This window comes from Sceloporus occidentalis, unplaced genomic scaffold (genome assembly GCF_023333645.1).
Source record: "Sceloporus occidentalis isolate IW3139 unplaced genomic scaffold, rSceOcc1.0.p SCAF_3, whole genome shotgun sequence".
NCBI classification, from domain to species: Eukaryota; Metazoa; Chordata; class Lepidosauria; order Squamata; family Phrynosomatidae; genus Sceloporus; species Sceloporus occidentalis.
Genome location: NW_028316983.1, coordinates 202,241,065 through 202,257,592, shown reverse-complemented (window position 1 = coordinate 202,257,592; position 16,528 = coordinate 202,241,065). Strand labels below are relative to the sequence as shown.

The following is a 16,528-nucleotide window of genomic DNA, read 5'->3' as shown; positions in this document are numbered from 1 at the left end:
TATGTATTATGACAAATTTCAGGCAAGATATACAACTTGATGTTGTGTACTAGCAAGAGGCATTAGATTGAAAACTTCCAATTACCTCATAACAGTTCCATGACATACTTTTTACTCATTCTGAAGCATGGTTCCAAACAAGTTGGATGCCATTTGTGGCCATATTTTGTAACTATGGCAGGATACAGACCGCCCCTTTGGGGTGGCCTACACCTGCCCCTTTCCCCAATGGATCGGGGCCTCAGTGGCCACAGCGGTACCCCAGAGGCCCTGATCCGCCACTTTTCCAGGCCTTGGGGAAGCAGCAAAAAGCCGCTTCCCTGTGGCCTGGAAAGGACAGTGGTGGGGAAAGAGAGAAAGGGGCCACTCAACCCCTTTCTCTTTTGTATCACTGGTGCAGCCGTGTAAAGGCTGCACCAGCGAAACAAGTGGTCGAAGGAGCTCAGTTTCAGAGCTCCTTCCAGTGCCACTGAAAGGGTGCCACAAAGCGCCTTGCAGCGGCGCGCGTGCGTCACGCCCGCACTGCTCCGTTTGGAGGCAGCGTGGCCGTGACATTGTAATAGTGGTGCCCATGTAGACAGAGTGCTGCCATTACCACGCTACGGTTACATTCTAGGGTTGAGGGACGTCTGTAACAGACACCCCGAGGCAACCCTAGCACGTATCCAGGCCGGCGCAAAGTGCCAGTCTGGATACTGCCTATAATAGACATCTTCCTACCACAAGGTTCATGAAGCCAGCAGTTGTGCTGTGGAAGTTTGAAATATAACCAAGCTACAGCAGCTGGTTCAATATCTACTCTGGGACAAGGAGGTAAGGCATTGGACAGGACAGAACAGGCGTGGTCCCTTTATGCTCTGACGCGTTCAATCCAGAAGTCTAGCATTACCTGCCAATTAAAGAAGCTGCTGTGCATCAGGATTCTCCAGTGGGGCATGCAGGTACAATGGGACCCATAAAGCCACATCCTTCCATCGCCTGCCCCTTTTGAAATGGCAGGAGAGCTTTTTTTTTAAAATCTATTTTTCACAGGGTATCTGAGAACACAGGGGAGCAGAGTCCTGACAGAGACTGCATCTTTCTCCTTCTTATTTTGCCTACAATGCTGTGGAAATAAACATGGCTGGAGAAATTCTTCGCTGTACATATGTCTATGGCTGCATTCCTTCTCAAAGTCATTCCTGGTAAAAGAGGAGGGAAAGATTCATTTAATCAAAAGGGGCAGGAATCCCAAGACAGAGAATGGGAGAACTCATTTTAGAAGAGGATTCTGACAGTTTTACAATGACTTACATTACAGTGAGAAATAACTCGAGAGTGGTAAGGAAGGGCAGCCATTTTGTAAATGGTCATATGAACATCCCTATTTGTGGTGGTGTCCATATTCCTTTTTCAAAATACTAAGTGAGTTGTTGAGATCAAAATCATACATGCTGGGTATGAAGTTTGGAGTCCAACCTGTTTTAAGCATCTGGCATTATATTGTTCAGAAGTGATTATTAATGTTATTTCCATTGCAATCTACTATCCATGTTCCAAACATGTGGATCCTTCAGCTCATGTTAGTCCTCCACCTGTCAGGGGACTAGCATGAGGAATATGTTGTCTTCACAACTAGATTTTGAATGACACAAAGAATATCCAAATAAAAGGTTACTAATTTTTATACCTGATATTTTTCCAGCTTAGTGGCACAGTAGTGTGCTGAGACAGTGTGGGAAGCTGCTTAAAGTATGTATCTCTAGGGATACAATAAAATTAAAGTAATTTATTTCACCGGATGTTTTAAGAACATTATTTGTGGTTCCTCAGAATGAGGAAATACCTCGGACATTTTTTCATTTATACAGAAAGAGAATGTTTCAGAAATAACTGATTACTTGTATGATACCTTCTCCTAGTGGGAAAAAAAAGTTCCTAAACTCTCCAGGAAAGTTTCACCAGAGCTTTTGCACACTGAAACTCATGGCATTTTTCCTGCTATAGATTATAGTCAGGTGTGACCTGTTATGTATTATTGGAGGATAATTGTTACATATTACAGTAGCATGTTGGGCATCTTTTTGAAATAAGATTTTCTATGGATGTCACATACTAGTGACATCCATAGAAGGGTCAGCATTTTAAGCAATTTTTTAAATTTAAAATAGATATAGAAAGGAAAAAGGAAAGAAGAATCTCCTTTTTTAGTTCATTTATCCCATAAGATGCATTTGTGTGCATTTATTCCATAAGGCACGTCAAAAGAGACTGCACTAATCGCCAAGTAAATAGGATCTTTTGTAAAACCTGTCCCAGGAATTCTCCCTGTCTTTTCTATTGAGGATTTTGTAAATAAAAGGTTAAAGCTGGACTCTAGGTTTTGTCAATTGTAGTGTAATGTTCAGTCATCCACATTCCACCAATGCTGCCAAGTGAGATGGACAGATGCACATTTAAATGGCTGGATTCTTCAGTGGTAAACACAGAAATGATATTTTGAAAGGGATTGTGATTTCTCACTCATCCTTACTACAGAGAAAACAACAACAATTTAAATGAACTTGTACTATCTGCAAGCAAACTACCTATAATCTACACTGGATATGAAGGATACAGCACATATTTTACCATTTAAATTCAAGTACTCTTTGTGTATATGTTGTGTTTATGGGTTATGTTTTATACTCAAGATTTTAAAAGTAAAATGAGCTCCTTTTTTTCATATAGCCCCAAGTACACTTTTCTGTATGGGTAATGTAACATTTTCTGTATCTCCTCCTCCTCCTCCTTTTAAAGCACAAACCTATTTTCTGTGGTGGGAATCTATTCCAGATCTTTACCTCTTTGAACATGACCCATAATGAAACTAATGGTAACTGTACACAAAATGTTGTTCAATGACTCAGAAAAATGGTCACAGTAAACTAGGCTATTGTCCCTTGTGGCATTGTTACAACTTTTTACAGAAAAGTATATGCTGACATTAACAAGATAACAACAGGAGTGGTGTTGAGTATTGTTTTCTCAACAGGGTCAACGGTTAGAACCTTAACTTTTAGTACAAGGAGTTTCTTTCTATTGGCCTCTGTGTTGCAAGTTCCTTTCTCTGCACATTATGCTGCACAGATAGCACGAGTGCCCTCTGGTGGAGACCGAGAGTAAAAACAATCAAGAAAAGAGAAATGATGCACCAGACAGTGTGGCACCAGAATGAGCTTGTGCCCTGTTTGGATAAAGCCATTTCATTTTGTTGCTTTTTCCTCACAAGAATCTGGGACTCAAATGCCAGCATATGATTTGGTATTTAAATGAAGCATTTAATATGAGAAATGGCTAGAATTGTACATGCCTCTGACAAATAACTAAAAAATAACTTAACAGGTAACTGAAAAAAACAACGTTAAACAGTATAATTTGCTTCTTTATATTCACTCGACACATAACATTTCTGAATACCAGAATGAACAATCAGCACCTTCTCCCTAATTATGGTTTGCTGAATATTAATATTATTATTTCCTTTTAAACATGTTTTTAAGACAAAGGGAAAGCATACAATAATTGCAGCTGCAGTTTTCAGCTTAAAAAGCTTGAGGAAGTGAGAGTTCTTTTGAATTAAGCAACAAAGTTTTGAAATCCTAAATGTCACTGGTCATTTCCCCTCTTATGATCTGTATTTCAGTAAGATACTGTTGTAACATTGTATGTGTTAACTTGATTGGCAAAAGTTTGCTTTAATTCTGAGTAGACATATATTTCTGCTTCACAGTTAGTCAGTTCACAGTATGGTGCAGTATATAATACACACACACATACACAAACACGCACACTCAGAAGCTGCTAATCCCATTTTATATGTTAACTGTTGTAAAAATATAGAATATAAATGAGAAAATACAGTGTTTGGTTGCAAAGATCTCTAGTGCTCACGAGATTCTTACCTGAAGATCATATTTTTCAATAAGTGATATTCTCTTCATTCCTCTGTTCCTTCTTCTCTAGCTCCATTTAGTTCACTGGAATTCTACAATGTACCACAATATTGATGAAGCAATTGGGAAGAAGAATGGCATAGCCATTATTGCTTTATTTGTGCAGGTATGTTTACCTTAACTTTGATGTGACAATGTACTGTATAGTGCTTTTGGCATTATTTATTATAAGTGATCTGATCATTATACTAAATAAAGGTGAATGAATAGTGTGTCTCATCACAACACTGCAATGATTTTTTTCTGTAAATTTCTTCCTTGAAGGAAGCAGCCATACTGTAATTACTTTAATAAGAATATTATGCCTGTAATCCCCAATCTGCCTAGATGGCAAGAAAATTCTATGCAAGTCACTGATATCAGGTTGTTTCCTATCTCTGAATGAAGCAGGTGAGATTTTTTTTAATGTGCAGTTAGACGTAAAATATATAACTAGAAAAACTGCGCAGTTTCAAAACTGATAAATATACAGTTAGAAAAGGAACACCAAAAGTGTTTGTTAGGTATTTACATGACTAAGTTCATAAGGCAATCTTGGTGAAAACAGAAGCCCAATTTTGTAGAGGTAACAAATCAAGCAATACAGATTTGATGAGACACCAGAAATGGCTCTTGCAGTAGGGTAAGTAAAACTGTGCTGAGATTTACAGTGGTCCCCAAACATTTTTGGACTACTGCCCCTTTCCTCTTAGATGACAACCCTAGTGCTAATATATAGTGTGTATTTCTGGATAGTAGGTCTAGTGTTCTACTGCAAATTCAAAACAACCAATCTTGATTGGTGCTTCCTTTGCGTCCAGTTACCTTGGGAGCAGCAACCAAGCACCTGGCTGAGCAGAAACCAAAAAGTACAAAATTTATAGCGCTTTATAAATAAAGGTTAATAATAATAATAATAATAATAATAATAATAATAAGTATCTTTACCATGCCAGCTTTGCAGCAAAGGCCAATGCAGGCAAAAGACCTCTCAGTTATTGCTTAATCAGTTGCTTGATTGCTGTCTCAAAATGACCAGATGCAAAGGGAGAAATTTCTGTCTGGTAAGGAAAGACTTTCAACCCTTCTTCATTGGGGCAGAGAGGGGTGCAGCTGGTGTGTGTTTACAGAGGCCACATACTCTGAACTGGAGACTGGTGTGGATGGGGAAAGGGAGAGATATTAACTAGAGGAGCCATTCCAAGGTGAAGGACTCTTTGAAAGAGTCAACCCCATCTTTTCCCAGAGATGTTCCTCCACACCACACAAACATTGTTTCTTCTAATGTGAAGTTGAAGGCTTTCTCGGCTGGCATCCATAGTTTTTTGTGGGTTTTTCAGGCCATGTGGCTGTGTTTATTCCTGACGTTTCACCAGCATCACAGATACCAGCCACAGATGCTGGTGAAATGTCAGGAATAAAAGCTTCCAGAACATGGTCACATAGCCTGAAAAACCCACAAAAAACTATTTTTCTTCTGTTACTTTTTCTCTCAGTCTGTCCAGTGAAACAAAGCAGGAGGAGCAGCACAGCTCCAGCATGCCAGCAAAGTCCTGGCTAAGCTTGCAAAGCTTAATCAGGGACCCAAATCTAAAAGCTCCTTTTTGCCATCATTTCTCCCCCCCACACTACATGCTGTAGCCCCTTACTCCAGTCAGTCAATGTGTCCCAAAACGGCATTGCTACAATCCACAGAAGTGATGCCCTGTGTCCATGCCTTGCAAGAGTTTCCTAACTGCCACTACTAACAAAAGATGTGGCTAAGGGAGTGAGTTCATGTGGGCAGGCAAAGAGAGGGAGACGCCTCTACATGAAGCAATCAGTAAGCCTGCATGGTGGTTTTAAGAGAACCTGAAAAGAAGGTTCTTGCAACTCTCATCCCCACCATGATAAGGCTGCTGGTTTCTCTTGTCTTTCTTGTACCGCAGTACTTTGATTGAAGCCCCCCGTGTTGCACCATTTTCTCCTTATTCCCCTCCTGGATTTTTCCACCACCAGGGAGGTGTAACATCCACTTTGGGAATCATTGCTTTAGTGCATGGACCTTTGAACTATCCTGTTAGTTAATGAATTCATTAACTAACAGGACAGTTCAAAGGAACAGTGGAAACTTGGCATCTGTGGACTTGCTATTCACAGATTTAAGCATCCATGGATGGCAAGCTGCTCATTGTCCCCAATGCCGGCATGTGTATGTGGCCATGTCACCATTAGGCACAGCCTCCATTGTTCCCAGTGGTGGTGCCTGCATGTGGCTGTACTGCCATTAGGGACAGCAGGGCTTCATCTGAAGTCCCATTGTCCCTAATGTTAGTGCAGCCACATGGACGCACCACCATTGGGGTCAACGGGACTTGAGGTATTACAGATTTTGGTATTGTGGGGTGGTGCTGTCTGGAACAGATTCCTTGCAGATATTGAGATCCCACTGTAAGATATGTTTATAAATGAAGTGTTGGCATATTGTAGAGAAGAGTTACTGATCACTGTGGAGAGATGGCCATAGATACAAGTTGTCAGCAAGGAGCAAAGCATGCCGTGTGCTTGTCTGGCTTTTTTAGCGTGGTGATTTGTGCAGCTGAAACACCTGCTGTTATGGATTGAACTCATAAATCTGTTGTTTCACAACAGTGTGTAAGAGGGCCTCCAAGAAAGTATCAGCTCACCCTTCCAAGAGTGAATCTGATGAGGGGGCACTGTGTCTATGAAACTCTATGGAGATAGGAAATCTTGTCTATTGTGTGAATATGTACATTTAGATGGCCCCTTTAAGAGTTGTACTGAGAGACCAAGGCTGTGGAAATCTGCATTTTAATGTCTTGGAGATGGACATGCTTATATGTTCTCAGGAGCCCTTTACATAGTGATGTTGAAGAGTGGCACTGTATGCCTTGTTCACAAAACTCAATATGGGATTTATAAATAGTGGATTTCAAAGAAGAAATAATTTTAGAGGTACATTGGGAACATTATAAATTGCCTGGTTCACAAAACCCCAGACTTGTATTATGACATTTTTTTTTTAAAAAATAATGGCTTTAAAAGAAGAAAGATTTTTTTTTTTTTATGGGACATTCAGAACACAATCAGACTTATATTATAAATTGCCCCCGAAAGGAGAATATTAGCAGGCCAAACTTGCTAAGGATCATTATATTTGATATTGTGGTAGGTGTAAGAACTTCTGTACACAGACATGGGAAAGATCAAAGTCCACAAGAGATAATAACTTGGCTAAATAAGCTTTGGGGCCTTCTACTAATGAAAGAGATTATTTGTAATTTAAATGAGAACAAATGCGAACAGACGTTTTCATGAAATAGCAGCCCATTATTGCTTTGTAGAAGGGCATGAACATTCAGAACTAGATGTGAAGTACAAAATTCATATCTTGATATAAGAAAGACTGATTTATATAAAGGAGCAACAATATTGTTTTGTGTTAAGAAAATGTCTTTCTCTCCTTACTTTAAAATTATTTTTAAAAGAAGAATTAAAAATTAATAATTAATGGAGCAAGTAGAACTGCCCTGAGTTTCCAGTTTTCCTGGGTCATTTCTAAGTCAGATTTTCAAGTTTTGGGAAGCTCTGCTCCAGCTAGTACAGCTTGTAGGAACAAGGGAGGTAGTAATTACTGGCTTGGGAAGACTTAGAATCATAGAATCAGAGAGCTGAAAGAGACCACAAGGGCCATCCAGTCCAAACCCCTGCCATGCAGGAACTCACAATCAAAGCATCACCAACAGATGGCCATCTAGCCTCTGTTTAAAGACCGCCAAAGAAGGAGACTGCACCACACTCCGAGGGAGTCTGTTCCACTGTTGAACAGCATTAACTGACAGGAAGTTCCTCCTAATGTTGAAATGGAATCTCTTTTCCTGTAGTTTGCATCCATTCTTCCGGAGCTTATTCTCAGGAGCAGCAGAAAACAAACTTGCTCCATCCTCAATATGATATCCCTTCAAATACATAAACAAGGTTATCATATCACCTCTTAACTTTCTCTTCTCCAGGCTAAACATACCCAGCTCCCTAAGTCTCTCCTCCTAGGGCATGGTTTCCAGACCCTTCACCATTTTGTGGCACTCTTCTGGACACACTCCAGCTCCTCAACATCCTTTTTGAATTGTGGTGCCCCGAACTGGACACAGTATTCTAGATGAGGCCTGACCACCATAGAATAAAGTAGCACTATTACTTCCCTTGATCTAGACACTATACTTCTGTTGATGCCGCCTAGAATCGCATTGGCATTTTAGCAGTCACATCACACTGTTGACTCATGTTCAACTTGTGGTCTACTAGGACTCCTAGATCCCTTTCACATATAGTCTCATTCAGCCATGTGTACCCATCATATATTTATGCATTTCACTTGTTTGCCCTAAGTACAATAGCTTACATTTCTGTGTTGAAATTTATTTTGTTAGCTTTGGTCCAGCTTTCTAATCTATTAAGGTCATTTTGAATGTTGATCCTGTCCTCTGGGGTATTAGCTATTCCTCCTAATTTGGTGTCATCTACAAATTCTTTCATCTAAGTCATTGATAACAATGTTGAATAGCACTGGGCCCAGGACAGAACTCTGTGGCATCCCGCTGGTCATATCTCTCCAGGATGAAAAGGAGCCATTGCTGAGCACCTTTTGTGTTCGGCCAGTCAACCAATTACAAATCTATTTAACAGTTGCGTTGTCTAACACACATTTTACAAGCTTGTTTGCAAGAATGTCATGGGGAACTTGTCAAAGGCCTTACTGAAATCAAGATATACTATATCCACAGCATTCCCTTTATCTACCAAGCTGATAATTTTATCAAAAAAAGAGATCATATTTGTCTGGCATGACGTTTCTCTGAAACGTATGTTGACTTTTTGTGATTATGGCATTGCCTCCTAAATGTTCACAGACTCTCTGTTTAATGATCTGCTCCAGAATCTTTCCTGGTATAGATGTCAGACTAACTGGACGATAATTGTTGGGATCCTCTTATTTCCCTTTTTGAAGATGGGGACAAAGTTTGCTCTCCTCCAGTCTGCCAGGACTCCTCCTGTTCTTCAGGAGTTCTCAAAGATTATTGCCAATGGCTGTGAGATTACATTTGCCAGTTCTTTTAATACCCTTGGCTGTAGTTCATCTGGTCCCAGAGATTTAAATTCATTTTGATTAACAAGGTATTCCTGTATTACTCTTTACTTATTCTGTGCTGCATTTCCCCTATTGTATCCTTTGTTCTATTTTCCTCAGGTTGAGCACACTTTTCCTTTTTTGAGAAGACTGAGGCAAAGAAGGTATTGAGTAATTCTGCCTTTTCTCTGTCCCCTCTTAGTATTACACCATCTTCTCTACCTAGTGGCCCTACCATTTCCTTCTTTTTGCTGTGAATATACCGTAAAAAGCCCTTTTTATTGTTTTTAACCTCTCTAGTGAGCCTGAGCTCATTCTGTGCTTTAGCTTTTCTGACATTACCCCTACACATGCTCGCTAGTAGTTCGAATTCTTCTTTGGTGATTTCCCCCTTTTTCCATTTCTTATACATGTCCCATTTAAAACTTAGCTCTCCTAAACTTAGTTTTCCTAAAGTCACGAATGCATGTCTGACTATGCCTGGCTTCTCTTTTCCACTGTATAACAAATTCCAGGAGAACATGATCACTCCCACCTAAGGGTCCCATCACTTGCACCCCATTAACCAGGTCATCCCTGTTGGTTAGGGTCAGATCTAACTTGCAAAATTCAAGGCCACCCACCCCATATGGAAACTGTTAAAGATTGCTGAAGCACTCCAGAGTCCCCAGTGGATTCTCAAGCACTGACAACCTGTTGCCCAAATGAGGAGAGGGCACATCATCCTCTAGCTATGGAAAGAGGCAGCTATCTGTGGTTGGTGCTCTGATTCATTGGGGAAATGATCTCAAAGTTTAAGAACACATCCTGAAAATAAAAACTTAGAGCAACTAAAGATAAAGAGTGTGGTGATTGAAAAGGAGTATGTCTAAAAGAGAGATCCCCATTAGCTGGATTGATGAAGATTGTATGTTAGAAGTGTAGGCCCATGGGCCAGAATTTTCCTATGACTGCTGAAGAAGAAAAGTGTCATCTTTTATATTAGAGTAGGATTTTCAGCAACTACAGTATGTGACATAGGGACTATGCTTACCAAATTTCCATTTGACACAACTGTTACGAGGTACAAGAGGCATCTAGCTGCCCTGTTTACAAGTTCCATAATTTAAAAACAGTTTGTAGTATGAAATAATTACAACCAACTTCATTGATAGCACTTTTATGATATGCAACATAAAATTATATCCTTGAAATGGTTTCTAGGAAAAGAAAGTTGTCATTCATATTTGATACTGGTCCCATTTTTCAGCTTATATTAATTTTACATGTTTTAAAATAGTATTACAAATGTCTCCAAGACTCTTGTGTTTCATTGCAAATGTGTATTGAGACAGGATAGCTTAAAATTATCAATGTGGCTTTACTTTTTTCTCAGTTATGTATCCTAGTGGACTCTTCTGTAAGCTCTCCTCCAATTTCAGCAAAACTAACACTGAAGTCTTCAGAAAGTTGTATAAAATTGTTAAATAAATCTCTTTAGCTTCATATAACTTATCATTTCTAAGCTTAGTTTATTTAAAGGACTGTTGCATTGCTAGCTATCTTGATTTTAATTAAAATGTCTTTTTACCACATTCTTTATCCTGATGAAATGTAATACAACCTTTGAATAATGGCTTACTAGGAGGAAACCAACCAATATATTGGACCCAATATTGGGGTATCTAGGTGTGCACGTGGAAGTCCAGAATGTGGATACATATCCTCATTTGTTTCAAAGTATTTTTCAGAGTGACCCTGTCTTAGGTACAGTGAGGTGGTTACATCAGGCATTCGATTTTTGGTATCATGAAAAGGTAGTGGATTGTGAGTTACTAAATTATTACAGTCATCCCTCCTGATTCACGGACTTGGAGTCTGTGGTCTCACCCATTCACAGGGTGAGCGAGGAGGGAGAAAATGGTGCATGTGTAGGAGCGTGCCACCATTGAAATCAATGGCAACCTGAATATCGGCATTTTTTCATATTTGTAGAGGGTGGATGGGTCTGGAATGGATCACCCGCAAATTTTGAGGAACGACCGTATTTTGCTATTCTTCTATTCCATGTATTCTTGAACCCTAGATACCAAAATTACTTGATTGGCCTTAGGTATGAAGCACCTTGCACTGGGGATGAGGGTGACACCATTTGCTGCTTTATCCCAGACAGCAAAACAGTTTAGCCAGTTTACCAGAATAGCATAATGGAATTCTGCACTTGTTTTTTCATGGAATATTTAAGAAATAGATTTCTTCTCAAGATACTGAATTTCATAGGCATTGATCAATCCAAATAGAATTTCTTCTGACTCACCCAAATAAATTTGTTCTTTGAGTTGTGGCTACTCCTATCATACTCCTAGTTATATGATAATTGTGAGGCTAAAGTAGCAGTGGCAGAAAAATAAATGCCATTTTGAGCTGCTTGGAAGAGCAGTAGTATATACAGGCAGTGTCCAAAATTATGTCCTCTCAACTCAATGCACAAATCCACGCAGCCCAAAAATAGGTAAAGATCCAGACAAAACAATCTTTTTCTCTCTGGTTTTCAGAGATGAATAAATGGTAACCTTGGCCTCTTTATCATACAGTGATAGCTGATTATAACAAGATATACAGTAGTAATTATTGAAATATTAAGGCATAAAGGGGAAATTAACTTCTTCTGCAGTTTGATGCCTTGATACTCTTTTACCATCTGCTTTAATCTTATATAATCTGTTTACATTTCTGGTGCTTTGTTGTGCAACCTTCCTTGAACTTCATGCAAAATGTCATACAATTTCAATGAAATAAGCACATTATTGGCTTCATTTGTTGACAACTTTGTCATTGCATAGGTTTTGGGCGAAGAAATATCAATGCCATTGGCACTGTATGTCAATCTTTATTTATATTTATGCACTATATTTCAGATAGGAAAGGAACATTCAGGCCTAAAGGCGGTGACTGAAATTTTGCAAGATATCCAGTACAAGGTAAAGCATGGTTTAAAGGAAGAAGTATTTGTTTCATTGAATAATTTGGGAATGGGTATTTGAAGGGTGGTGGTGTGTAAATATATGTTAAAATGTATAGAGATTAAAACATGACAATAATTTTAAAAAAGAATACAAACCATAGGCTAGATATAGGAAGCTATAGGTTCTTATTACTCACATTAGCAATGGTTCAGTAGGCTGGACTGAATGTTGAACCACTTATTATGTTGCCAACTTAAACGCAAGCACAAAGAAAGACAGAACATGCACACACACACACCAATATCTAAAATCTTGATGTTCTTATCCTACTGTTTGTATAAATCGTACTTCCTGTGTTATATTTTGGATTAATAGAAGTGATTTTATGAAGGATAATAAACCAACAGATACAATCATCCTTTGCCCAAGAACATCTTATACAGAAGTGACAAAGTGTCCATTAAAATATTGGAACAATAATATAGGCACAAAATAGGTAGGAAATAGAGCAGAAAAGAGGGCTTGGGAAGATATGGATTATTATTTTAGTTCTGCCACTAATGTGTTATAACATTTAGCTGGAACTCTGAAAAATGGCCAACCGCTGTGAGATTTTTTGCACTTTCAGAATTTTCACTTTCAGACTCCTGTTTAGGCATAGAATTTTTTTCCCCATAAAACATGTTTACAAAATATCCTGGAATATGACAATTTTTCTGTTTTTTTTTTTTTTTGGAAAAACGTGCAAAGCCTCTCATAATCTCATTTTCCAGGTAGAAGACTCTTTAGTCTTACATGCAAGAACAATAAAGTTTCATTGTTTGATTGTTTTCAATATTAGGATTGGGCTTTTATTCCACCTCTTTCAAAGTGCATGCTTTTTTATTTAAAGTGTGGTAATTTATAGTCCATTTTCCATGAGCCACAAAACCCTTTTAAATTGCTCCTGCTTTGTCTTAAAACAGAAGGCAAAAACAATTCTGGTTTCTGTCAAATTTTCAGGGAAAGTCCAAGACGATACCATGTTTTAATCCCAATACACTATTACCAGGTAAGTGTTTATTGCTTGTTCACAAAAAACTTTACTGTAAAAAATACATGTATAGCTAACTTTCAGCACAATCTTCTCTATAAATCCTTTGTCCATCTTTCACTCAAAACAATAGTTTTAACATCACTGGCTTGCTAGCAAAGGTAATTCTGAAAATGCTGTATACAACATACACAGCAGTGATGATGAATGGTCTCTGTCAGCATAGCATATATTGACTAGTCACCAGGTAACATTTATATTCTTCACAGCAATGAGTCATAGCTTTCTAAATGTCTGTCTCTAAATTATCAAACTGTACTTCCAATAGAATTCAGGCAGCTAGTTTATATATTCACCAGTGATTATAGCTTGGGGGAGATAATTTCTGGAGTATATTTTACAATGCAGAATGTTTTGTAAAATTTATCATGCAAGTTGCTATTATGTCCATCTATGAACTTTTGCTTTTTCCGCCATGTCTGTGTGCCATACTGCCTTGTATAATGAGTAACTAAGCTTTTGTTAGAAAAAAGGATATCCACTCAGTGGCAGCAGTGAGGAGCAGGAAAGAGGGATTGATCCAATGATTTATTTTACAGCAAAGTTGCACTGTGCTAAGCATATTCTTTGTGCAAAAGATTATTAACAGCTGGTACTGGGAAATGTGCAATCATATTTGTATAAATAACTATGTGCCTCTAGGGACCCCCCCCCCCACCAGATTATATAATCTGTTCCCTTTTGCATTTTCTCTTCTGATTTTTTGTCACTTATAGACCGACCTATAGTCACCACAGGTTTGTCTTCAGTTCTTCCAACATACAATATCCTTTTCATTTCTTACATAACTAATAGTATCAGGTCTCATATTTTCTCTTTTTCTTTATAAAGTAATTTTCTAACATACATCTTTCTGTTAATTGTAAATGGTCTTTTGTTGATGGTTCCAAGCAACAGCTTCCATACATTAACAGGGGAATATAATGGCCCTTGATAGCGCTACCACCAACTGGCAAGCAGAGTCTAGACTTCATGTCTGTTCATGGAGTGCTTGGCAGGGCCTGAATCTAGGGGAGGCCTGAGTGCTAGGGGAAGACTTTCCTATATAGTTACACAAAGAGATAGATGAAGTGGGGAGATTACTTGGAAAGAAAGCCTATAAAAACTGCACATTTTGTAATAAACAAAATAAAGTATGATTTGGTCTTATTAACAATTAGGTCAGCAGGATATCTGAATATGAAATGTAACTCCAAATTGAAAATAACAAACATTTCAATTGTGTTTTATCACCACAAAACACTGAAGCCTTCTCTGTATGCCCTTTCATGAAGAGAGCACTATCTCTCAGGTGCAGAAATATGTCTTGGATCCCAGTCTTGTATTATATCTACAGGGACAGTATGCACAGGAATGTCCTCTAATTCTGTAGACTGTCTCACATACAGATCGTCATACTATGCAGTTACTGACATTTTTACTGAGTGAGATATCTTATAAAGCACTTCATTCATTCTAAACAAGGGAAAAAATAATAATTTTCTCTACATTCTTCAAAGTTTTGAACAGAAAAAAAAGATTATCCTATCACCCTCCAAATGATTTGTCTTTGTCCCTGTGTCTTCAAATTTCTGATTACAGTATTCCTTCAATTTTGAAAGTGAAAATAATTGTACAAAAATGCTTTCATTACTTAAACTAGGCTGCCTAATTTCAGATCCACTGTTACGAGATTATTGGGTGTATGAAGGCTCCCTCACAGTTCCACCTTGCAGTGAAGGTGTTACATGGATCTTATTTAGATATCCTTTAACTGTATCCCAACTCCAGGTAAGGGCAGTGATTGTAATGATCTTAGAATGTAATTTGTGGTGAAAGGTTATAGCGTGCAAATATTTTACAGGGTATTACATTTGCTTTATCTCAAAGATCTCATTAGATCAGTTGGTACATGGCTTTTAAAATAAAGGTTAAATATTTTGTGTCACTGAGAGCAAAAGAAAGGTCAGAAATGAGAAGTGATTGTTACTAGCTATCACATGCATTACCAAAAGAAAAAGAAAAAGAGTATTTACTAGGAAAGATGACAAAAATGTCACTGAACAAAATTGATAGATACACAGATAGACAGGTAAACCAGCTCCTTAAAATTTGCTTTTTAAATAATTACTTCTAGATGTTCGAATAGACACACAGATTAGCTCTGTTCATGCATTCAGTACACATAAAGAAGAATGTGCAAGCAGGTGTCCCCGATAGACCAAGTGCGTGTATCAGCAATGCTCCCTGGCTAATGTGTGATTGGTTTCTGGCCATGTGGAATGAAACATCTGTGTTCACATATGTTCCTTTCAAATTGCTGATGATTGAACTTCAGCAATGGAGGAGGTAGGAAGGAATGGATAGTTTATACACTATCATTTAGCAGAGGTTGAAAAAATTACTTTAGGGAACTACAGCGGTAACTATTTCTAAAATGTGGAGTGAATCTAGTCAGTGGATTCTTAACAGCCCCTTCATCTGGTCTATATCCATGTGTAGTGTATATCTGGTCTATATCCATGTGTAGTGAAAGTCTAAGGTTGTGAGACAAATTCTTCACAGTGATAAATTATTATTGCTACATTGTACCAATCTATAATTGAATTATGTACCTCTTCTTAATTTAAGTGGTCACTGTCACTGCTTCGAGTCACTTTGGAGGTATGCCGTTTAAAGGATGCACACATTCTAAGAGGCCAGAAGCCACACCAAAGCCATATTCTCTCCAGACATCACAAGATTTCTTTACTAAGGATTGGACCACAGCTTTGGCACAGCTTCTGGCCTCTTAGGACGCACACATCATTTAAACAGCACACCTCCAAAGTGACCTGAAGCAGCTTTATTTTGGCCTGTCTGTATGGGCCCGTAGTTTGATTTTGATGGAAACACCTAACTCTGAATTACATATCCTCTCCAGGTGTAGGGAATTCTAGTAGACGAGAGCTGGTGTATACACCATGTGCATCACTTAGAATCACAGAGGGCCATCCAGTCCAACCACCTTCCATGCAGGAATACACAAGCAAAGCATCTCTGAAAATTGCTATCCAGCCTCTGTTTTAAAACGTTCAAAGAAGGAGACTCCACCACTCTCTGAATCAGCATATTCTGCTGTTGAACAGCTCTTACTATCAGGAGGTTCTTCCTAATGTTGAGGTGAAACATTGGCATCAGTAGGGGTGTGTGGACTGCACCAGGTGACATCCTAAGGGGGGGGGGGACACCACTGCTCCTCAAATGCCTAATTTTTGCAGAAATGGGCTGTGACATTCATCTGCTTCCCTTTAAAATGCTTTAAGAAACTGTGGGAGTGGGGTGAATTTCAGTGGGAGGAGAACAGAAAGGCCCCAGAATTTTTTAAAATTAAAATTTCAGATTTCAAAGTTTTATTTTTTTTAAAAAAATAACATTTTTTAAAATATGG

At 38.5% G+C, this 16,528-nt stretch overlaps 1 protein-coding gene across 3 annotated transcripts in view; it reads left to right on the top strand.

The window, feature by feature from the left end:
- Positions 1-16,528, top strand: part of CA8 (carbonic anhydrase 8 (inactive)) — a 57,060-nt gene that overhangs the window by 27,805 nt on the left and 12,727 nt on the right. For 2 of the 3 annotated variants that reach the window (XM_089518884.1, XM_089518881.1), the window contains 4 exons: positions 3,985-4,080; positions 11,979-12,041; positions 13,029-13,077; positions 14,777-14,889. In XM_089518884.1, the coding sequence (XP_089375010.1) occupies positions 3,985-4,080; positions 11,979-12,041; positions 13,029-13,077; positions 14,777-14,889 (321 nt within the window). The remainder of the gene's footprint in view (positions 1-3,984; positions 4,081-11,978; positions 12,042-13,028; positions 13,078-14,776; positions 14,890-16,528) is intronic. The other variant, XM_089518883.1, reaches the window with a different exon arrangement.